Raw genomic sequence first — 22,819 nt, 5'->3', positions numbered from 1 at the left:
GTCCCCGCTCGAGGCGGCAGCGGCTCCGAAGATCCCTTCAGAGAAGGCGAGTGCCGGGATAACAGAGAAGCAAGTAATCCCCGAGTCTCTTTGAGCCTCAGATCTCACTAAACCACCCTTGGCCGCACTCCCTTTTATTTCACCCGTAGAACGCACAGGAACCGGGGGATAAGAATGTCCAGAGCCGAACCTCAGCGCGGCTGCGCAGCGCATCTGCGCATCCTCGCCGGACTCCCGGCGATTGGCTGTGACGTAACTTCCGGCGTGAGAGGCGAAAGCCGGGAGGGCGAGCGAGAGAGGGAGCAGGCAGCACGCACAGGCAGCAGGCGGGCGGGCGGGCGAACGGACGGACGGCCGGCACGAAGGGAGGGAGCGAGAGAGCAGTGAGTGAGCCAGCGAGGGCGGCTGCGTCCCGAAAGCAGCCGACATTCCCGCCTGCCTCTGACCCCCTCCCCGGAGCCCACAGCGCCTCCGGTCTCCAGCGGAGCGGACACGGCCCGGCCCGGCCATGGCCTCGTTGCTGAAGGTGGATCAGGAAGTGAAGCTCAAGGTAACGGCACCGGCCTGGGCCTCCTTACTCCTCGCTTCGATCCCCGAGCAGTCTGACCGGCTACCCACTCCCCATGGCGTCTTTGTCTCCCTGGGGACACCAGCCCTGAGCTTCCACTCGGCTCAGCCCAGCCCCCCACTCCCGGAACGGCATCGGGGGAGAGGATAATATGGGATGGCCTTCTGTACCCCGTCTAATAGTGGAGAGCCCGGGGAGACCTCCGCGGACACGTGGTGGACTTAAGTTCTTTAGGCCGGTGACAGCTGGAAGTCCCCCAGCCCAGCAGCGTCCCCGCCTCCGGACGCTGCTGCTGCCCCTGCCCTTGGCATCATGCCTGCCTCGTATCCTGGGCCAGGTTTGGATGGTGGTTGACACGTTTGTGAGCTCACACCTCCCCCACCTACCTGTCTTTTGTCTGCTCTCAAAGTCAGACAGCTTCAGACACAGGGAGGGAGGGAGGGAAGACAGGCGGGTGCTGCCCTCAAGCCCGGCTTCCCTCTCCTGAGATGGAGAAATGGATCCTCAGAAAAAGAAAGTATTTGCAGTCTGGGGGCCTCTCAGCTTCTCATTACAATTACAAGGTGAGGGGAAGACAGTTGGATTTGGGTTTCCCCATCCTGCCCATACTTGTGTTGCCAGGTACTGACTTACTCTTAGTGAATTGCTTTCTTTATTAATTTTAGGTTGATTCTTTCAGGGAGCGAATCACAAGTGAGGTGAGTGAAATAAATAGAAAAATGAGTGTTGGTTAATAGTCGGGAGTTCCCCAGAGGAGAGATACCTGTAGAGACAGACCTTCCTCCCACAGTTACTAATTCGGTTGTATTTTCCCTCATCTTTAGGCAGAAGACTTGGTGGCAAATTTTTTCCCAAAGAAATTGTTAGAACTTGATAGTTTTTTGAAGGTGAGAGACGCTTTTCTTTTCCTCAGATTCCCCCATTTTTTTGCACCCGGTCTTTCTGTCAAATGGGACAAATCATGTGTTAATTCTGTTTTGTTTTGTACTGTAAAGCGCTCTCATTTCTTGCCCTTTAAATGAAATACTTTTTTGTTCATCTTGAAAAAAGTAATGTTTTGGGGGTGGGCTTCTCTCTTTCAGGAACCAATCCTAAACATCCATGACCTAACTCAGATCCACTCAGACATGAATCTCCCAGTCCCTGACCCCATTCTTCTCACCAATAGCCATGATGGACTGGACGGTGTAAGTGTTTTATATTTATCTTTGTGTTCGGAAGCAATAGGTTCTCTGTTCTTTATTCCCTGCTCAGTTTGAACACATACAGAGGGAACAGTGGGATTTGGATCTGGGAATGAGGATTCTTACAGATGTTATGACTAAAGTACACCCCCTTTAGATCCTGATTTTCATTTGTAGCATGAAGTGAATATGTTAATGTTACTCTGTTAGAGTGAGTTTAAAAATAGGACAAATAGCTGCAGGTTCCCTCAGGTGATCTGGTCTGTCCCCAGGGCTCTAGGCAAGACTTTTCTTACCCGTTTCAGTGTCTTGAGTGTTGTTATGGAATGAACAGTTCTTGCTATGTAACTGCAGTCCTAGTCTTTGTGTATCTTTAGTGCCTAGTCTTTATCAGCTATATATCCACATTCTATTATAACAGTGATGACACTGTACTGTATTGTTCTTTGTCTGCATTACTGTCTCATTGATAGAACTTGCAATTCTGGAAAGCAGAAACTATCTTAATTATCTTTGTATCCCCAGCACCTAGCATTGTTCCTAGTACATAGCACGTGCTAAGTACATGTTTGTTGATTGAATATTGCATTTTTTTGTGGAACCAGCGGATTTGTACTTATTCCCTTAATTATCGTAACTCTGCATTCAGTGCTTCATTTTTCCTGTTTTTTATAGTATCCCCCCTGCCCAATTGCTCAATTTTTAAATTTTTAAAATTTATTTATTTGGCCGTGTCGCACGGCTTGTGGGATCTTGGTTCCCCAACCAGGAATGGAACCCAGGCCTCTGGCAGTGAAAGTGCCAAGCCCTAACCACTGGACCACCAGGGAATTCCCCCTAATTGCTTAATTTGTTATATTTCTTGAAAGGTTGGTCTTCCCAACTAGAGTTTAAGTTGCTTTGTGGCAAGAATCTTTTTAATTAATTAATTAATGGCTGCGTTGGGTCTTCGTTGCTGCACGCAGGCTTTCTTTAGTTGTGCCGAGCGGGGGCTACTCTTCTTTGCGGTGCACGGGCTTCTCATTGCGGTGGCTTCTTTTGTTGCAGAGCATGGGCTCTAGGCGTGTGGGCTTCAGTAGTTGTGGCACGTGGGCTCAGTAGCTGTGACTCGCGGGCTCTAGAGTGCAGGAGTTGTGGCGCACAGGCTTAGTTGCTCCGTGGCATGTGGGATCTTCCCGGACCACGGCTGGAACCCGTGTCCCCTGCATTATCAGGCGGATTCTTAACCACTGCGCCATCAGGGAGGCCCCAAAAATCTTCTCTTAAAGCCTTGTATGTGCTTAGTAAATTGTGTGTTAATTAATAATGGGGTCGAGGAAGGGATTAAACTTGCTCGAAGCGTAGCTTATGATGGAGATGCAGGTGTCGAGCAGGCTAATTCCCATCTTTTTGTATCTTTAGCCCACTTACAAGAAGCGAAGATTGGATGAATGCGAAGAGGCCTTCCAGGGTGAGAGCTCCCTTCGCTATACCCCACCCCAGTCTTTCCTGGCCTGCAGCCCTGAGATGCAGGATGAATCTTGTGTTCTCCTGGCCAGGAAGCAGGATCTGAATTTATTTCCCAGACGTTAGCATTCCCAAGTCCTCCAAGCATTGTCATTATTTAGCACTGTAAACCTAATATTCCAGTTAATAGGGAGGGTTTGTCTTAGTGTGGACTGCCAAGGGAGAGAGGTTGGAGGTGGCTACACATCACAGATTTTTCACAGAAGTCACAGTTCCATATCATTTTTTCCTCTTCAGTAATATTGGTACATTAAGTCTATAGAGCATATTTTAATTTCCTTATTCTTCAGAGTTTTGGGATACTTTAGGCACCCATTTGTTAATCCATGCGTTCTCTTTTTTTGATTTCGTTGGGGGTGTCAAGGTTTATAGATAGAGTTGTGATAGATAAAAGGCAGAGGTCATAGCATCTCATGGGTCTGGGAAAGAGAGAAAGGGGTGGAGTGCTATGTCCTGCCCTTCCATCCAAATCATTTAACCTTCCTCATGTCCCTGCCAGGAACCAAGGTGTTCGTGATGCCCAATGGGATGCTAAAAAGCAACCAGCAGCTGGTGGACATTATTGAAAAAGTGAAGCCTGAGATCCGGCTGCTGATCGAGAAATGCAACACGGTGAGGCAGGGGCTGACCCCAAATAGCCTGGCTTGAACTATGCAAGATGATGGATATGGGGCTGGAGGCGTGGAGATGATGTGGGAATTGGAAGACTATCTTGGCTCCTGTGCTCCTGACATCTGGCCCCAGCAGCATGAATTGTATACTTCATGGCTTCAGTAGAAAAGGCCAAGGTCCTCATATGTATATTTTGGTCCCCTCACTCTCCAGGTCAAAATGTGGGTACAACTTCTGATTCCTAGGATAGAAGATGGGAACAACTTTGGGGTGTCCATTCAGGTAATGTGCTTGCATTAGAAACTGGAGAGGAAGGTTTGAGAGATAATCTCATCTCCCCTGCTTTTCTGTTTTCCCTTTCTCTTTGGTCTGCCTTGGGGTGATATGGAAGTGACTTTTGACTCAGTTGTTTTTTCAGGAGGAGACAGTTGCAGAACTAAGAACTGTTGAGAGTGAAGCTGCATCTTATCTGGACCAGATATCTAGGTAGGGCTGCTTGGGCTTGGCCCAGGAATTGGGGGCTGGTGAGATGGTAAGCACTGTCCGGGGTCTCCTGCAGCTTCCTCCTCTTCTCTCTCCTTCCAGATATTATATTACAAGAGCCAAATTGGTTTCTAAAATAGCTAAATATCCCCATGTGGTAAGTAAGGGTTTTGTGGGCCGAGGGTGGAAGTGATAGGACAGGGAGGAGTGACTGTTCCTGGGAAGAGCCTTGTGGGGACAGTCAGGCTTTGGGAACTAGCCTTTTCTCCGCCCCACTCTCAGGAGGACTATCGCCGCACCGTGACAGAGATTGATGAGAAAGAATATATCAGCCTTCGGCTCATCATATCAGAGCTAAGGAATCAATATGTAAGTAACCTTGGTCCCTGCCCACAGTTGCTCTGGCTTCTCTTAGTTCTGGTGACCATTTTCTTGCCACTCTCTGGGGGTTGAGATGAGGGGCGGGGGGTGGAGGTAAAATGAGTGGAACAAATTCTGCCCATTAGCCGAGTGTTGAGAGCTATGAGGTCATTGAAGGTATCTAGCTGGGCATCTCCCTTCTTTCTACCTGGATGAGAAGGGGCACAACATAGAATAGGGGTGAAGATGTAGACGTTAGAGTCAGGCTTAGGTTTAGAACCAATCCTGTAATGTGTGGCCTTGGGCAAGTTTAACCTCAAACTTCAGTTTCTTCATCTCTAACACATTAAAGGACCCAGTGCAATTCTTGGTATGTTAAGTGCTCAGTAAATGTTATTTATTAGACTCTTGGGCCCTGGATATACCCAGGTGTGCCTGGGGTATAAGAGAGGTAGTAGGGCAGCCATGCTGAATTCAGATTCAGGTGAGTGAGATCCGGGTTATGTGAGTGATTGCTTGGGAGTTTGTGGCGGTGTCTTACTTTCCTAGTGAGGTAGGGGTACAGCAGACATGTGAGTCCCTGATCCCTCTTCTCCCAGGTCACTCTACATGACATGATCCTGAAAAATATCGAGAAGATCAAACGGCCCCGGAGCAGCAATGCAGAGACACTGTACTGAGGCCAGGGCCAGGGCCAGGGGACTCTGTGAGTCTGGCTCAAGACCGACATTGCCTTGGTTTGTTACATGACTATCGTGATGGGGAAACTGGCTGGAAGTAGTAATCACACCTCTCTCTGTTTTTAGTTAGAGTCTAATGAAACTCTCATGTAGTTCTGTGACGTGTTTACCTCTTTTTTCAGGCCTCAGGAACTCTTCTATTTCCTTCCCTAATACCCCATGCCCCCCTGTCCTAATTTCTGGAGACCTCCAGGTTTGTGTGCACAGGACGTTGGCACAAGAATACTTGTGTTTTTTCTCCCTGGCTCCCTCCTGTGTCCTGGGCTTTGTATTTTCTTCCTCTTGATGATTAGTTGGTTAGAAGCTGAGGGAACTGGAAGGAGAGTGCTAGGTGTTTTGTAGGAACTGGGGCGGGGTGGGGGGGACCAGCTCCTTTCTTCCTGATGGGAGGTTAGTGTCCCTTGACACTGTGGGACGTTGCATCCTCCCTGCCACAGTTGCCCTGGTGATGACTTTGGGTACACCTTAGACCTTCTGCCAAGTCCCTAGCTGCTTCAGATGTTTTTATAACTAGGATTTTCACATACACGTATGTGCGTGATATACACACACGTACACACATGCAGCACACACATGCCTTCCTACTCTGTTACTTGATGCCCTCCCCTCCCCCCAGCCCTGCCCATCCCCCAAACCCTGTCTCTGTCTCACACTCACTCACACACACACACACCCTGTTCAGAAGGTGTTAGGTGTCTTAGTCCGCATCCACCAGGGCCCATTGTCTCCTGATAGTGTAGCCTCTTGGTGCCCGAGGCTGGTGAGTTGGAGGACAACTGAGAGATGAGAAGCAGGGGTAGTGGGTTCCCCTTCCTCTGTGACTCGGGTCCTTTGGGGCATTTTTGCAAAGGCTGGTCCTCTGAATCCCGGTTTCCTCTTCCCAGGCCAGTTGGAAATTGGGGTGGGGGTGTCTGCAGCTGTGAGGCCAGATGCTGCTGCTCCTACTGGGTTTTCCCTTTGGGAAAAATGTTTTCTTATTTATAGTATTGTGCTTCCAGGGAAAGCGGTCACTTGTGTGTATATGTGTGTGCATGCACACACATGCATGTACACATTGTGTGTATGTGGAAATCTGCTGGGCAAGTCAAAACCATAGAAGAGTTGCCTCTTATCTCTCAAATCTTCCAGAGATGTCACTTGTTACAGCTTTTGTGTTAACCCTCATCAACCCCCACTTTTATTCTACCACTACTGGAGAGTCTGCTGGTGATTCTCTGTGTCTGTTTCTGACTTTTATTCTACCCCCGTCTCTGTCTTCCAACCCCCAATCATATTTCCATCTGGATGCATCATTTTTCCTCCCAGAATGCTATAGAGAAGGAGTTAGGATGCTGTCTTCCCATGAATAGTACTCAGTAACAAACCAATTGCATTTTAGTTGGGCAATGCCCCTACCCACCCTCAGACCCCTTCCAGCTAAAACCGTTCCGTCCTCCCACCATGTGTTTCTCAGTTTCCCTTTTTGTTTGTTGGATTGTTCCCATGTCCCTCCTCCTCACCTTACCACCCTTGGATCGTAATGTAAAATTCTTTTACCATGTCAAGAAATTATTAAAAATACAGGTACTTTGACCTCTTTCTAAAGCTGCAGACCCTGATGCGATGCTCTGGTGGCCAGGGACATACCCACACTTACGTGTGTGCACATTGGGACACCCACCTCCGCATATACCTCCAGCCACCCTGTTGGGTGTCTTTATACCAACTGAGCTGCCTCTTTTCTCTGGAATAATGGAAAGGCTGAGGCTTCTGCCTACCAAGAGGCAAGGGTGGGTCCTTCATTTGTCTTCAGTCTGAATTAAATGAAAGTTAGCTCTTCCCAAACCTAAGCTGCCTTCTACCCTCACAAGATCCCAGCTCCTTCCTTCCTTCCTTCCTTCCACAGTGATACCCATGAACTGCCAGTAGAGGCTGCTCTAGTTCCGTGTGTGGGGAATCACCTGGTTCAAGGCACACCCGACCCCGTCAGTTTCTTTGCTCTATACTACAAGTTCCATCTGAATAATGTCTTAAGTTTCTTGCGGAGATGCCAGGGACTCCTGGTTTTTGGTTTTCAAATGAATTGGAGGGCTATCTAGGACCTTAGCTCCCTCTGAAATAAAGTTTCCTTAACTTCCACCTTGCAGAGTAGCATTTTGGTATCCAATGATCTGGTATCTGTTGTCTGCAAAAAAAGATTTAAGGTCTTGAACAACGGAGGAACATCTGCTCAATTCTGTTTTCAGAGATCAGTACGAGTAGCTGACAATTTTTGAATGCCTACCCCGCGTCAGACTGTTAAGCACTTTACGTGCCTGATCGCATTTACTCTCCATGAATCTCTAGGGTAGTTGTATCCCTTCTTTATAGGTGAGGACACTGAGACTTACGATAAGTAACTCCCCTCAGGTCACACAGCTTAGGGACCTGCGATTGGTGTACAAACCTGACTGCTGCGCCCAGGCCTTCACCACTCCTTTCTCACCGATTAGATGGTAGAGGCCTGAGACTACAGATCAAGGGCTTGGTCTTAGGCATCTGGCAGAACACAGTGCTTACTGCTGAACTGGGCAGTGGATCCTGGAAATACTCGGTGGGGGGGAGTGCCTGCCAGGAGGTAGGAAAGTGGACAGTTAGAGTGGTTGCATATAGTACATGGGGCTTGATTGGGTGTCTGAGATTTGCGTTCTTCCTCAGACCCATTCTGGGTGGAAGGTGGAGTTTAGTGTATATACAAATGCCCTCTAATCTGGTCTAAATGATGGAGATCGGTAGTGGGTACTGACCGTGCTGCCGGGAGGAGTTCAGGGATGGAGAGAGGCTATGCACGTGGAAGTAGTACCTTGAGCCAAACCACAGAACTGAAAATTGGAGCAGAATTATATAAATCAAGGTCAGAAATTTCCCGTCCAGCCCACAGGGTGGAGTTTTCACTATTCCAATCCATCCTACTGAATATAAACCCTGACTTGATGTCAGTAACTAGAAGGAGCAGCTGGTGGGACTCTCATTTCAGCTCTCGGCGTTCACCATGAATCTCAAGGTAGTCCTCGTGTTCCTGGCACTGTCCCTCATTACCGTCTTTGCCCTGGCCTATGTCTTGCTGACCAGCCAAGGTAGCTCCAGCCAGCCTCCCCGCTGCCCCTCTGTATCCTACAGTGCCCAGCCCTGGACACACCCTGGCCAGAGCCGGCTGTTTGCAGACCTGAGCCGAGAAGAGCTGACGGCTGTGATGAGCTTTCTGACCCAGAAGCTGGGGCCAGGCCTGGTGGATGCAGCTCAGGCCCACCCCTTCGACAACTGTGTCTTCTCAGTGGAGCTGCAGCTGCCCCCCAAGGCTGCAGCCCTGGCCTGCCTGGACAGGGGGAGCCCCCCGCCTGCCCGGGAAGCACTGGCCATCGTTTTCTTTGGTGGACAACCCCAGCCCAATGTGACTGAGCTGGTAGTGGGGCCGCTGCCGCACCCCTCCTACCTGCGGGATGTGACTGTGGAGCGTCACGGGGGCCCCCTGCCCTATCACCGACGCCCCGTGCTGGGAACTGAGTCTGCCCAGATGTGGAAGCATTTGAAAGAGGTGGAGCTCCCCAAGGCACCAGTCTTCCTGGCTTCTGTCTTCAACTACAGTGGCTCCACTTTGGCAGCTCTGCACGCCACCCCTCGTGGCTTGCGCTCAGGGGACCGTGCTACCTGGATAGCCCTCTACCATAACATCTCAGGTGTTGGGATCTTCCTTCACCCTGTGGGGCTCGAGCTACTGCTGGACCACAGGGCCCTGGACCCTGCCCGCTGGGCAGTCCAGCAGGTCTTCTACCTTGGGCACTACTATGCAGACTTGGGTCAGTTGGAATGGGAGTTTAAGGCTGGCCGGCTAGAAGTGGTTAGAGTTCCTCTACCCCTGCCAGTTGGGGCCTCATCGCTGCGATCGCGGGTCTCCCCAGGTCCTCTTCCCCCTCTTCAGTTCTCACCTCAGGGCTCCCGGTACAGTGTGCAAGGGAACCTAGTGGCGTCCTCCCTTTGGACGTTTACCTTTGGCCATGGGGTGTTCAGTGGCATGAGGATTTTTGATGTTCGGTTCAAGGGTGAGCGAGTGGCCTATGAAGTCAGTGTCCAGGAGTGTGTGTCTATCTATGGTGCCGATTCACCCAAGACAATGATGACCCGATACCTGGATAGCAGCTATGGACTTGGCCATCACAGCCGGGGCTTGGTGCGGGGAGTGGACTGCCCCTATCAGTCTACCATGGTGGACATCCACGTATTAGTGGGCAAAGGGGCAGTCCAGCTGCTCCCGGGGGCTGTGTGTGTGTTTGAGGAGGCCCAGGGACTACCCCTCCGCAGGCACCACAATCACCTTCAGAGTCATTTCTATGGTGGTTTGGCTGGCTCGGCCCTTGTAGTCAGGTCTGTGTCCTCTGTAGGCAACTATGACTACATTTGGGACTTTGTATTGCACCCAAATGGGGCGCTTGAAGGGCGGGTCCATGCCACGGGCTACATCAACACAGCTTTCCTGAGCGGGGGCGAGGAGAGCCTCCTCTTTGGGAACCGCGTTGGGGAGCGAGTGCTGGGGGCGGTGCACACGCATGCCTTCCACTTCAAGCTGGACCTGGATGTGGCAGGTGAGTGCCCAGGGAATGAGGATTGAGAGTTGGGGTGGGCCAGAGGGAAGGGAGACCCGCACATCAAGCCGGAAGAGGCAAGGGTGGCATTCCAGCACCACAATTTATTGTGGCAACAACAGGGACTGATCTGAGTGTATTCAACTGCAGTCAGCCTAAATACTGGGCTTACTGGGTATTTGGCAAAAGGTAGAGAGGGTTCCGCCGCCCAGCCCCTCTGACCCGCTGCAATTGTGAAACCAAATGTAATGGCTGTGCTGTACTAGGTGGCTGCCTTAGCCTGTCTGTGGGTGGTGAACTTGCCCTGCCTGTCTGAGGCTGGACACGGCTGGAGTTGGGGCTCTGAGTTCTTCCTAATTCTGAGAGTCAGTGGAGGTGGGGAAAGCAGGGGCCTGAACAGAGATAGGGAGTAGTCTGTCTAAAGAGCTTCTCAGAGTGGAGGTGGTCCTGGGGCCTGAGAAAAGGAGGTGCTAGCTGGGGGCTGCTCCACAGGATTTCAGACAACTGAGGATACAAGACAGGGGCCCCATCCGCCTCCTGGGGAGGACCATCCCATTCCTGCCAGCACATGTCATCACAGTGGTCTCTCTGGTGACATGGCAGGCATGCAATAGGCTTGCTGCAAGTGTAGAAAGGGATTTCTCAAGTAGGGCTCTAAGCACAAAGGGGACAGATTTTTGTCCAGGACAGAAAATAATTAACTTATCAAGTTAGACTATTAGGCCCAGAAAGAAAATTAGGAATCCATCAGACCCTCTCCATTTTACAGTTACGGAAACTAAGGAGGGTGGGGGGAGATGGGTCAGGAAGTGGCTGCCCAAGTATAATGCGCTGTAACTCAGCATATTTCTTGTGAAACATTTCCATATTCTCTTGAGTATAAAGATGGCGTGTGTGTGCCTCTGTGTGTGTGCGCTGTGCGGGTGGAGGGGAGAGAGCTAAGAAAACAGCATGATTGAAATGCTATTTTAAATCATGCATTTTAACTAGGTTATTCTTTGACATATTTGGAATATGACTATTTTCTGATTTGAAGTTTTCTTTCCAGCATTTTGGCATTGAAGAGCCTTGTCTTAGGACATAAAATCAAATAGCATTTATTGGACCAGCGTGCAGCACAGGCTGGTGCTGTGGGCCAGAGAGTCTGTGTCAGGCCCCTGCACACAGGACAACCGGCAGGGGCACTGGCTTCAGGAGAGTTCCCTGTGTGCCAGCACATTCATATGAGTCATGCCAAAAGGAACTAACAGTCCGAACCTGCAGAAAGAGTATAAGTGTTCCAGGGATCTCCCAGACAATTTAAAGATATAAATCTACTTCCTTTGTAAAAAAGACAAAGTGGTACCTGCCATATTGAGAAAAAAATCAAAGTCTCAGAGCCAGGAGGAGTATGCAAGGCACCACGGAAGGGGATTGGGTTTTTCCAGCCAGCTTCTTCAAGACAAATATCCCTTTCATAGTTAGAAGAATGTTATTAGCCACCTGTGTATGCCTTTCCATTTATAGAGCTCAGCCACAGAACAGCTTTTCTTATGCGCATTGTAGCTATTCACCAAGTGAGAAATCAGAGAAGCAAATAATTGGTCCAAAGTCTATTGGGTAGACCAGTGCCAATAGAACTTTCTGCAATGATGGAATGTTACATGTCTGCCTTGTCCAATATGTTAGCCACTAGCCACGTGTAGCTATTGAGCACTTGGAATGTAGCTAGTGTGACTGAGGAACTGAATTTTTAAATTGAAAGAGCCACTTGTGACCGGTGGTAACTGTTGGACAGGGCAGGTTCAAAGAAGGCGGGCTAGCCTTCAAGTCCAGACCCGGCTCCCAGTGCAGAGTGCTCTCTGATGAGCTCTGCTGCCCTTTGTCAGGCCAGTGCAGGGGGCATCACGGAGAAAACAAGGGACCTGTCTCACCTGCTGTGGAACTCCTCTCCCTCCCCTCACCCTGGCAGGGCTGAAAAACTGGGTGGTAGCTGAAGACGTGGTGTTTAAACCTGTGGCAGCCCCTTGGAGTCCGGAGCACCAACTGCAGCGCCCACAGCTGACTCGGCAGGTCCTGGGAAGGGAGGACCTGACAGCTTTTTTCTTGGGGAACCCCCTTCCCCGCTACCTTTACTTGGCTAGCAACCAGACTAATTCCTGGGGTCACCAGCGCGGGTACCGAATCCAGATCCACAGCCCTCTTGGCATACACATGCCCCTGGACAGCGACATGGAGAGGGCCCTCAGCTGGGGGAGGTGAGGAGGGCCCTGGGCACTGGGTGGTAGGGAAGGACTGGTCCCCTTCCCATCCCAGCTCTTGAAGACCCCAACTCACTAACCTCGATCATTCACCCCTGGACCTCTTCTCAGATCCAAGTAGATATGGGACGGGAATGGTCTCACACAGAATCTGATCCAAAGGACTTCTGGGCTGGTAAAGGCCCTTGACGTTTTCTGACACCACCTTCCTACAACATTCCTGGTCAGATACCAGCTTGTGGTGACCCGGAGGAAGGAGGAGGAGTCACAGAGCAGCAGCATCTATTACCAGAATGACATCTGGACACCCACTACGGCCTTTGCTGACTTCATCAACAATGAGACCCTCTTAGGAGAGGTTGGTAGCCCTAGGGGCAGAGGAAAGGAGCTCCCCTAAGCCTGGTGTCTTGGCTGCCCGGCCCCTGGCTGTAGGATGGAGGGAATGGTAGGTTTCCAGTTCTTAGATTAGGGACCAGGGAGTTCCCTGATAACCAGCATGGGTCATCCCTCCTGGGGGTGAGATTAGCCCTGGGACCACCCTACAGCTTCTCACGTGGATTACCACGCCTGTTATTTGGGCCTGTGGCTGGGCAGAGGTGGAAGCAGGGCTGAGACTGGAGATTGGGGATTGTGGCTGAGGGGGGGGTTCTCTGGGTCTCGCCTCCAAAGTCTCCAGCTCTTCCTCTTCCTGCAGGACCTGGTGGCTTGGGTTACAGCCAGCTTCCTGCACATCCCCCACGCTGAGGATGTCCCCAACACAGTGACTCTGGGGAACAGAGTTGGCTTCTTGCTCCGACCCTATAACTTCTTTGATGAGGACCCCTCCATCTTCTCCCCTGGCAGCGTCTACTTTGAGAAGGGCCAGGATGCTGGGCTCTGCAGTGTCAATCATGTGGCCTGCATCCCCCACCTGGCGGCCTGTGTGCCGGACCTGCCCCCTTTCTCTTACCAAGACTTGTAGCGCTGAGTGTATGGTGGGACATGGGCGGGGCAGAGAGGGGGTGCTGAGACATGTACCTTCCTCTCTGTTCCCACTTCCTGCTCCCCTGACACTCGACCCTTGGGAAACCACCTCCTACCACATAAACCCCCATATGTCCTTTGGTTAATTCTTATTTCCAGTTCATTTTTTAAAAATGATGAATTTATACAAATGGCATTGTTATTAAAATACTCAAGCAAAAACACCACAAATCCTACCACTCAGAAACAGCTAGCATTCACATTTGGTGACTGTTACACCAGACATTTCTTTAATGCATGTGCATTGAAATGGAAGAATAGATAGAATTTTGTAAAAACTGATGGTGTGTGTAATTTATAATAAAAAGTATTACAAGACTTTTACTTGAATTTCTTCTCTTTGACTTTTGAAGTATCTAGAATCCCCCAGAGAATATTAAGGACGCTGGCCAAGGAAATTAGCCATGGAGGAGAGGGGGCAAGGGGGACAGACCTGGCCAAGAAATGCTGCTTGGGAAGCTGAAGGGCTGGGGGTGGGGTTTCCTTGGAAGGAGGACAATAGTTCCAAGTTGCAGGAAAGGGAACATCTGGCCCTGAGAAATGGGCGCTGGGGAAAGAAGTGGGGTGGAGGGGAAAGAAGTGGGGCGGAGGGGAAAGAGGGGCTGCCTCCTCCCCGGCATTTCTGTGCATGTCAGTGCATGTCTGTGCTCAGGCTGGTCAGCTGCATTAGTTTGAAATCCCCACCACCCCTTCCTCCTACCCCAGCTCTCCCCTGTTCCAACCCTGACCCAGAGAGCAGAATGTGAGTTGGAGCCTGGAACACAAAGCCATGTAAGGTCTGTGGAAATCACTGCTGCCCTGCCTTAGGCCCGCCTCCCAACCCCAGCCCGCTCCGCCCCCCTCCCCAGCCTTCCTATGCTCTTCCCATCCTCAGTCTCCATTGCGTCGGAATACTGAGAACCTCAGCCAGAGTCTAGGAGCCACCAGTACAGGGAGCAAAAGAGACCCTCTTCTGCTGGCCTGAGAATACAAGTCTCCACTTTGGTTCAATCCTCTGTCTCTATGTTCATGGGACAATGAACCAGAAGACCACCCTGGTGCTCCTCGCTCTGGCTGTCATCACCATCTTTGCCCTGGTGTGTGTCTTACTAGCTGGCAGGGGAGGAGATGGTGGTGAACACAGCCTGCCTCCCCTCTGCCCCTCCGTATCACCAAGTGCCCAGCCCTGGACACACCCTGGCCAGAGCCAGCTGTTTGCAGACCTGAGCCGAGAAGAGCTGACGGCTGTGATGAGCTTTCTGACCCAGAAGCTGGGGCCAGGCCTGGTGGATGCAGCTCAAGCCAGACCCTCAGACAACTGCATCTTCTCGGTAGAGCTGGAGCTGCCCCCCAAGGCTGCAGCCCTGGCCCACCTGGACAGGGGGAGCCCCCCGCCTGCCCGGGAGGCACTGGCCATCGTCTTCTTTGGCGGACAAGCCCAGCCCAATGTGACTGAGCTGCTGGTAGGGCCGCTGCCGCACCCCTCCTACCTGCGGGATGTGACTGTGGAGCGTCATGGGGGCTCCCTGCCCTATCACCGACGCCCCGTGCTCATGCGAGAGTACCTGGACATAGACCAGATGATCTTCAACAGAGAGCTGCCCCAGGCTGCTGGTCTCCTCCACCACTGCTGCTTCTACAAGCACCAAGGAGGGAACCTGGTGACCATGACCACAGTCCCCCGTGGCTTGCAGTCAGGGGACAGGGCCACCTGGTTTGGCCTCTACTACAACATCTCAGGGGCTGGGTTCTTCCTGCACCCCATAGGCTTGGAGCTTCTGGTAGACCACAAGGCTCTGGACCCTGCTCGCTGGACCATCCAGAAGGTGTTCTTTCAAGGCCGCTACTATGAGAGTCTGGCCCATCTGGAGGAGCAGTTTGAGGCCAGCCTGGTGAATGTGGTGGTGATCCCAGACAACGGCACAGGTGGGTCCTGGTCCCTGAAGTCCCAGACGCCTCCGGGTCCGGCTCCCCCTCTGCAGTTCTATCCCCAGGGCCCCCGCTTCAGTGTCCAGGGGAGTCAAGTGGCCTCCTCACTGTGGACTTTCTCTTTTGGCCTCGGAGCTTTCAGTGGCCCAAGGATCTTTGACATCCGATTCCAGGGAGAACGGCTGGCTTACGAGATCAGCCTCCAAGAGGCCTTGGCTGTCTATGGTGGAAATTCCCCAGCAGCAATGCTGACCCACTATATGGATGGCAGCTTTGGCATGGGCAAGTACTCCACGCCCCTGACCCGTGGGGTGGACTGCCCCTATCTGGCCACCTACGTGGACTGGCACGTCCTTTTGGAGTCCCAAGCCCCCAAGACACTACATGATGCCTTTTGTGTGTTTGAGCAGAACCAGGGCCTGCCCCTGAGGCGACACCACTCAGATTTTCATTCCAACTATTTTGGGGGCCTTGTGGAGACAGTGCTGGTCTTCAGATCTGTGTCGACCTTGCTCAGCTACGACTACGTGTGGGATATGGTCTTCCACCCCAATGGGGCCATCGAAGTCAAATTCCACGCCACAGGCTACATCAGCTCAGCGTTCCTCTTTGGTGCTGCCCGAAGATACGGAAACCAGGTTGGGAAGCACACGCTGGGCACCGTCCACACCCACAGTGCCCACTTCAAGGTGGATCTGGACGTGGGAGGTAAGACATCCTGGCGGAGGCCAGGATCCCGGATAGGGAGCTGAAGGGTTGTCTCTATTTGCTTTGGGGTTGATGGAGGTTTTCCAGGAAAGGAAGATCTGAGTATGAGTATATGTTTTGGAGTTTCATGCTTCCTCTTTAGCTGGTTGGGAGAGAGTTGGCAGCTGAATTTTACTGAGATCTTAGCTCATTGGCTGGGTGCAGAGCTGCCACCCACCCTCCACATGACCTCATCAGAAAATCTTGGGAAACAGCTAAGCTCAGAGAAGAGGCAGGATCCAGGCTAAGGGTCCCCTTTGCCCTCTTCCCTCCCTGGCACTTATATGGGTCCCACTTCAGTGAGGCAGCCATTTGCTTTTCAGCTTATCTGTGTCTAGCCTGCAGTGTAGGTATTGGGGAGGATCTGTTTGCATTCTGCATAGTCCCTGGCACCTGCCGGCCAATCGTGGAACGCCCTCGGGGTATACATTTCCCTGGGAGGTGGACCTTTCTCCTCCCTGAGTTTCCATCTCTGGGCACAATACATTTAAGTGTGAGGGGTAGAGTGGATACTGTGGAATATTCCAGATAGTTCCTGGAGTTGGTGGTCACAGAGAGCCAAGGGTTACATGATGCCTCGGAGTCCTGGTCATTTCACTGTCGTTCCCCACATTGAGTTCATCACCAGACTTTTTTCTGCCTCTGAAATATCTCCAACCCCTCGCTTGGCCCCGCTGCCGGTCCCCTGTGGGCGCCAGCCCTCTCTTTGCTGCTTCGACTCTTCTTCCTCTCAGATCCATGGTTCACCCTGCGCTCAGAGGGACCTACCAGCCCATGCCAGCCTGCTTCCTTACACGCTTCCCACTTTCCCCATCACCTATAGGATCCTGTCCACAGAAGGACCTACAAGGCCCTTCCCTTCAGAGGACAGCTACTGCCTGCCTTTCCCATTCTTCCCTGTGCTGCTTAAGCCACACACCCGCCCTGTCCCTGGACATGCGCACCACATGTGACAGTCACGCTTCTTTGCTTTTGCTCCTGTTTTGCCCCTGCCTAGAATGCCCTGCCATGTTATCTCTGCTGGTGACATCCTCTAAGGCCAGGCTGAAAAGTGGCCCAGGAAGGCCTCTATTCTTGCCTGGACCTGTGTTCCTCTAACCTTCAATCTTGAATGTGCTCCCCTCACACTACAGTCCCTTCAGGGCTTGGCCTCTCTGGGGCTTCTGTGAGAGCAGGAGGGTAAGGATGTTGTTTCATTCATCAGTGCGTCCCCAGCGCTGAGCACAGGCCCCTCCACTAATGAGTGTGAAAGGATGAAGGAATGAAATCCTTGAAGAAATATTTCACAGGTCAACAGGTTTGGCTGAAAGATTGGGACATCTTGGGGAGAGGGGAGAGAAGCAGGGGGCACACTCAGTCTGGCTTTCTCTTTGGCCCCCACTCTGAAGCTAGATAGGGGACAGAGTCCAGAGGGGGCAGAGCAGCTGCATGACCAGCCCTCCCTTTCCCCCTTCCCCCCACCATCTCCGCTTCACCCTGGCAGGACTGGAGAACTGGGTCTGGGCTGAGGACATGGCTTTTGTCCCTACGGCGGTACCCTGGAGCCCCAAGCACCAGATACAGAGGCTGCAGGTGACCCGGAAGCTGCTGGAGACGGAGGAGCAGGCCGCCTTCCCCCTGGGAGGTCCCTCCCCTCGCTACCTGTACCTGGCCAGCAATCACAGCAACAAGTGGGGGCACCCGAGGGGCTACCGCATCCAGACAGTCAGCTTTGCTGGGGAGCCCCTGCCCCAGAACAGCTCCATGGAGAGAGCCGTCAGCTGGGCAAGGTGGGTGATGGGGTGCGGTATGCGTGTGGGGCGGGGGAGGGGATGAGAGTGAGAAGGGAGTGTTGGGAGGGGCAATTGGGAACTCAGTTCAAACTGTACACGAGGTGAGTGAGTGAGGTAAGAGCTCAAAAAGGATTTCCTGGTTATCCAAAGGCCCACAGTGGATACATGGTCCCCTTGGAAGGCTAAAGCCCAGGTGGGAAAAGTCTTTTCTGTTTGGGAGGGGGCATGTTGTGAAATGGCAAGGGATGAACAGGAGGACATGGAATGATGTTGGGCCACCCACCAGGGTGGCGTCAGAGTAACTGTGTGAACGAGATGGGAATGCTGAGGTCCATGGGCTCGGCTCCCTTCCATGATGATCAGGCAGCAGGATGGGCTTAGTGACCATGGAGGCCTGACCAGAGCATCTCTAGGTACCAGCTGGCTGTGACCCAGCGGAAGGAGGCAGAGCCCCGCAGCAGCAGCATCTTCAATCAGAATGACCCCTGGGCCCCCACCGTGGACTTCGCTGACTTCATCAACAATGAGACCATAGCTGGAGAGGTCAGCTGGCTGTGGGAGGCTGAGGGAGGGGTTCGGGGACACAGAGATGAGCCCCACCTTCTCTTGGGGAGGTCCCTGAAAACCATCTCCTCAAGGACGGAGCTGACTCCTGCCTTCTGTGCTTTTGTGGATCTGATCATTACCTGCTGAGGGAATCTTACCAAGCTGGAAGTTCATTTGCAGACAGTGGCTGAGGCTCCAGCCTATCCTCAAGACTCTACAGCTCTCTAAGTCTCAGCGTCGTGGACTGAGTCCTTTAAGGGCCCCAGGACTCAGGAGGGCTGGAAGTGACCAGGGAAGACCACATCTCTTATATCTAAAGCTTCTCTGTTGCTGGCTTGACCATTAAAGCATTAATTTCCAAGTTAATTTCTGCCTCCCAAACCCTGATCTTTCCTCCTCATCCTCCTTCTGTCAGAGTTTGGGAGCTCTCGTTGAGTCAGGGGAAAGGAGCTGAAGTTGCCCGTGGGTGTCATCATTCCTCTGGGGGTGTGTAGGCTGATGGTGATGTCATGGGGAATGTCAGAGATGGAGGGTGCAGGTTGGGATGGGGGGCAGGTGTTGCTCCAAGTATGAAATTGACCATTTATGCGTTGATTTCTGGACTAGTAGGAAAAATGTTTGAAGACTTAAAATCCTCTCGAGCAAAGGTGGACTGCCAAAGTGAATCCTGGGAGAGGCGGACGTGTCCTTAGCAAAGCCAGACCTCATGATCCTCTTTCTTCGCCCCCATTAGGACTTGGTGGCCTGGGTGACAGCTGGTTTCCTGCACATCCCCCATGCAGAGGACATTCCCAACACAGTGACTGTGGGGAACGGCGTGGGCTTCTTCCTCCGACCCTACAACTTCTTTGACCAGGACCCCTCCTTCGATTCTGCTGACTCCGTCTACTTCCGGGAGGACCAGGATTCTGGGACCTGTGAGGTCAACCTCCTGGCTTGCCTCCCCGAGGCTGCGGCCTGTGCCCCCCACCTCCCTGCCTTCTCCCACGCGGGCTTCTCCCACAACTAGGTGGATGGGGAATGTGGCTGGGACCCCAGTGCCAGGGAGTGTGGGGAGGGGAGGGGATGGGCACTGGGCAGGGCAGCCTATGTCTTCTCCCTCCTCACATCCCGGGGGTCCTCTTTCTCCCATCGTCCTCCCTTCCCTCCCCCTCCCTTCTGGGAGCATCCTGAGTCTGTGATGCCTGACACAGGGGGCTCTCAGCTCTGTTGACCCCAGACCTGCTAAGTTCCTCATGCAGAGAGGAAAGGAATGGCCAGCCAGGAGCTTGGAGTCATGGTTAAACTTTCCAGAAGACTCCTGTTTTTGGTGTTTTTTGTTTTGTTTCCTTTTATTTTTGCTTTCTGGGTTTCCCAAATCTTCTTAGCCATCCCAGGTTTCTCTTGAGACTCCTCAGTCCTCACTTGGGAGGTGAGGATGGGGGCTCTGCTATGGGGATAACTGCCAGGAGGCCCTGGGGCAGGGTTCCTGCCAGGCCCGTGAATCTAGGAATCAAGCTGGAAGGGGCTCTTTGGCCCATGTTTCCACTCATCCTAGTCCTCCTTCTCTCTTTCTCCCCTCTTGCCTAGCCTCCTCCTGTTCCTACCTGTTCTTATGAAATCCTGGGATTTCCCTCCCAGCCCTGAGGGGATGTTACTCAGCCCTCATTTCTCACCTCTGGTCTCCTCTCCTGGTTCTAGACCTGTGGAAGTCTCAAAATGCAAGGGACATCTAGTTTGAGAGGACAATCCCCGTCTGTGTCCCTGTGTCTGGGAGCTGCCCCTACCCCCAGTCCTGGGGTAGGATGTGTTTCCCCACAGTTCTTTCTGCCCGTTTGTGTAGGCCTGCCTTGCATTCTCTGGCAGAGGATGGTCATGGAGACAGCAGCAGCTCAAGTTAGCACTTTAGATGGCTTTGCGGACGCAGTGGTAATGAGGAGTGGGCATTTTGTGCCAAGTCTGTGCGTGACCAGTGCCCTCTGTGCTCTGCAGTAGCCAATATGGGAGGCTGGGTGGGCACCAAGGATGAGAAGCAGGAAGGCCAGGGACTCCAGTCATAGGGCCAGGGGTTCAGTCACGTGTGAGCATGCAAATGAGCCAAGGTCTCTGGGGGTGGAGCCTCCCTGGCAGGCTGTCCCTGTGGAGGGGTGGGTGGGAGCAGTCTGGATTGGGGGTCCCTCTACAAATAGCCAGAGATGGGAAGCAGCAGAACTGTCGTCCCTAGAAGACTGATTAAATAAATTCTGATGCAGCCTTACAAAGCAATACTACACAGCTGTAAAACTAATTATATCTCTTTATAGGGAATAATCTTCCAATGAACAAGGAAAGGCACAGAAGTGTGTATAGGGCACTTCCATTTGTGTTTTACAGGGAAGGATCATATAAACACATATTTTCATATCTTATAGATGCATATTCGGAAGACACGGGTAACGCTGGTTGCCTCTGTGGAGGGGAACCAGGAAGTTGAGACAGATGAGGGAGGAGACTTAGTACTATATACCCTTTTGTACATTTGAATTTTGAACCATGTGACTGTATTACCTATTCATTTATTATTATTCAAATGGGCCCAAACAACACCTGACTTCTTTTTTTAAACTGACTTGTCTTTTAGGAAGGGGTTGGGCTAAGGGGGAAGGGTAGAGTGAGTTAAGGGATAGCCCCAGGGACTCAATTTTCTCAAGTATTTGAGACCCAGAGAAATGGGTGTGGCCTCTGGTAACTGCTTTGCCTCCTCTTGCCTGTACATCTCCAAGAAAATGTTAAACCTCAGTCAATGTCTCTTTTGATCTCTCTCACTCCCTCTCCCTGTCTCTCTCTCTCTCTTAGAAGTGGGGGCAATGAGAAGCACTGGGGAGGGGTGACTTCTGCCTGCTGGAAGCCCAGGCCAGGCTAGGAGGTGAAATGCAGGAAACAGATTTCGGACGCTGCTCAGCTTCTGACCAGAGGGAGATCATATCCAGGGAGCACAGACAACACAGAATCTTCTGCTACCTTCTGTCCTGCCCCAAGCCCAGGTTCACTTCTGGGTCAGTAGAACAGCGGATGGAGACGAGTTAGTGAGCTGGAGAGAAACTAGGTTCCAAAGAACAGGGAGAAAGACTTCAGTCAGGAGGGAGGGCCAGTGATGGCTGGATGAATCTATAACACAGGCTGGGGTGGAAGCCGGGGTGACAGAGGACAGAGAGAGATTGAGGACAAGGAGAGACTGAAGACTGAGACCGAGGAGAAAAAGGCGTGTTGTGGCCACCGTGGCTCTGATACCGAGTTTATGCTTCTACTTTCTCTGACCTGAGTAATTTCATTTCTCCATTACATGCTTATGATTTTGTCTCCACCTCCTTCTGGCTCCTGTTTATGGTCAGTTGCACAACAGTCAGTGTTAGAGGGAAAAGGAATAAAGGAATGCTGGTGTCCACCCCTCATCCCATCCTGTTTTTATAACATGACACTCATTGCCTTGAAACCCATCTCCAGACCAAGAGTGTGAGTGTTTGCAAGCGGTGAGTGTGCGTGTGAGTATGTGTGAATGCTCGCTCACAAGCTTTGATCTGAAAAAGGGACTGTGGTGTGTCTCTCAGTCACATCATGGAGATGACAACCCTCCATGGAGATGACGTGGAGATGACAACCCTGGCCCAGGCGTCAGTGGACATGTAGATCGTGAGCTCATCAACCCAGCTGGGGTCAAGAGGGCTGCAAGGTGGACCTCCAGCCCCCTACCCCACCCGCTCTCTTCCTAAACCCCTGAGGCTGGCTGGATTGTTAGCGTCAGACTTCTGGTCAAGCCATAGGAGGGAATAGTAACCCAGGATGTCAGGTTCTGAAAGAACTGGTGTCCCCAAGGCCAAGATCTTTAGGACTTGGGCCCATTGCCCTAAGAGGAGCTGGACAAGGGGACTCCTGAGGCTTAGGTCAGGGGCATAACTGAGACTTCCAGGAATGCAGACATGGGAAGCCCCTGTGAGGAGCGCAAGATGTGCTCACCTGCCTCTGCTCTCCTCCTGTAGCCCCTGGGAAGGGCTCGCTCTGAGGGTGCAGGAGAAAGATTCCTACATGCATTCAACAAAGGTTTCCCCAGTGCCTCCTACATGCCAGGTACCTTGAAAGGCACTAGGATACGTTATGGAATAAGATGCACAATGTCTACCCTCAGGGACGAGAGGGGCCAGTAAAGGGTCCATTGCATCAGGGAATTTTCCAGGGGAGGTAGGAGGAGGACATAGCAGGGGCTCCTAACCCGGACTTAGGGATTGGGGAAGGCTTCCTGAGGGACCTGATGTCTAAGCTGATCCTGGCAGAGGAGTAGAAGTTGGCCGAGGGAGAAGGAAGAGAGCGGAGATAAGGTTCCAGGAAGAGGGAACAGCATGTTCAGAGGCCAGGAGGTGACAAAGTGGCCCCATCCAAGTACCCAAGTTCATTGACATGTGTGTGGGCTGTGAGCAGAGCCTGGAGGGCCAAGCAGGGGGCAGAGGAGGCAGGTCCTTGCAAGCCACAGTTACCGTAAGGAAAATGGGGAGCCATGGAAGGATTCTAAGCAAGGGAGT

The 22,819-nt window shown here is 52.1% G+C and overlaps 3 protein-coding genes across 3 annotated transcripts; all 3 read left to right on the top strand.

Moving 5' to 3' along the window:
* The first annotated feature begins 260 nt into the window (after positions 1–260).
* Positions 261–5,545, top strand: PSME3 (proteasome activator subunit 3). The gene is made up of 11 exons (XM_061175879.1): positions 261–550; positions 1,234–1,266; positions 1,393–1,455; positions 1,651–1,755; positions 3,154–3,202; positions 3,758–3,870; positions 4,084–4,152; positions 4,289–4,356; positions 4,456–4,510; positions 4,636–4,722; positions 5,313–5,545. The coding sequence occupies exons 1-11, from the start codon at positions 509–511 to the stop codon at positions 5,391–5,393; spliced, it is 765 nt and encodes a 254-aa protein (XP_061031862.1). The 5' UTR covers positions 261–508; the 3' UTR covers positions 5,394–5,545.
* A 2,127-nt stretch (positions 5,546–7,672) lies between these two features.
* AOC2 (amine oxidase copper containing 2) lies at positions 7,673–13,500 on the top strand. The gene is made up of 4 exons (XM_061175848.1): positions 7,673–10,051; positions 12,003–12,288; positions 12,520–12,649; positions 12,986–13,500. The coding sequence occupies exons 1-4, from the start codon at positions 8,464–8,466 to the stop codon at positions 13,250–13,252; spliced, it is 2,271 nt and encodes a 756-aa protein (XP_061031831.1). The 5' UTR covers positions 7,673–8,463; the 3' UTR covers positions 13,253–13,500.
* Positions 13,501–14,166: 666 nt separating this feature from the next.
* Positions 14,167–21,690, top strand: AOC3 (amine oxidase copper containing 3). The gene is made up of 4 exons (XM_061175846.1): positions 14,167–15,930; positions 17,453–17,738; positions 18,155–18,284; positions 19,021–21,690. Exons 1-4 carry the CDS (start codon positions 14,331–14,333, stop codon positions 19,294–19,296), a joined length of 2,292 nt encoding a protein of 763 aa, XP_061031829.1. The 5' UTR covers positions 14,167–14,330; the 3' UTR covers positions 19,297–21,690.
* Positions 21,691–22,819: the final 1,129 nt, after the last annotated feature.

This window comes from Eubalaena glacialis, chromosome 19 (assembly GCF_028564815.1).
Source record: "Eubalaena glacialis isolate mEubGla1 chromosome 19, mEubGla1.1.hap2.+ XY, whole genome shotgun sequence".
Taxonomy (NCBI): Eukaryota; Metazoa; Chordata; class Mammalia; order Artiodactyla; family Balaenidae; genus Eubalaena; species Eubalaena glacialis.
The sequence above is the reverse complement of the archived record's forward strand: the minus strand, read 5'-3'. Positions and strand labels throughout refer to the sequence as shown.

Excerpts from the sequence above, each read along its gene's own strand:
- PSME3 (XM_061175879.1), top strand. The coding sequence starts at position 509 with ATGGCCTCGTTGCTGAAGGTGGATCAGGAAGTGAAGCTCAAG. Across the intron at positions 1,756-3,153 it reads GCCATGATGGACTGGACGGT|CCCACTTACAAGAAGCGAAG; the intron begins GTAAGTGTTTTA and ends TTGTATCTTTAG. Across the intron at positions 4,511-4,635 it reads TAGCTAAATATCCCCATGTG|GAGGACTATCGCCGCACCGT; the intron begins GTAAGTAAGGGT and ends CCCCACTCTCAG.
- AOC2 (XM_061175848.1), top strand. The coding sequence starts at position 8,464 with ATGAATCTCAAGGTAGTCCTCGTGTTCCTGGCACTGTCCCTCATTACC. Across the intron at positions 10,052-12,002 it reads GCTGGACCTGGATGTGGCAG|GGCTGAAAAACTGGGTGGTA; the intron begins GTGAGTGCCCAG and ends TCACCCTGGCAG. Across the intron at positions 12,650-12,985 it reads ATGAGACCCTCTTAGGAGAG|GACCTGGTGGCTTGGGTTAC; the intron begins GTTGGTAGCCCT and ends CTCTTCCTGCAG.
- AOC3 (XM_061175846.1), top strand. The coding sequence starts at position 14,331 with ATGAACCAGAAGACCACCCTGGTGCTCCTCGCTCTGGCTGTCATCACC. Across the intron at positions 15,931-17,452 it reads GGTGGATCTGGACGTGGGAG|GACTGGAGAACTGGGTCTGG; the intron begins GTAAGACATCCT and ends TCACCCTGGCAG. Across the intron at positions 17,739-18,154 it reads AGAGCCGTCAGCTGGGCAAG|GTACCAGCTGGCTGTGACCC; the intron begins GTGGGTGATGGG and ends GAGCATCTCTAG.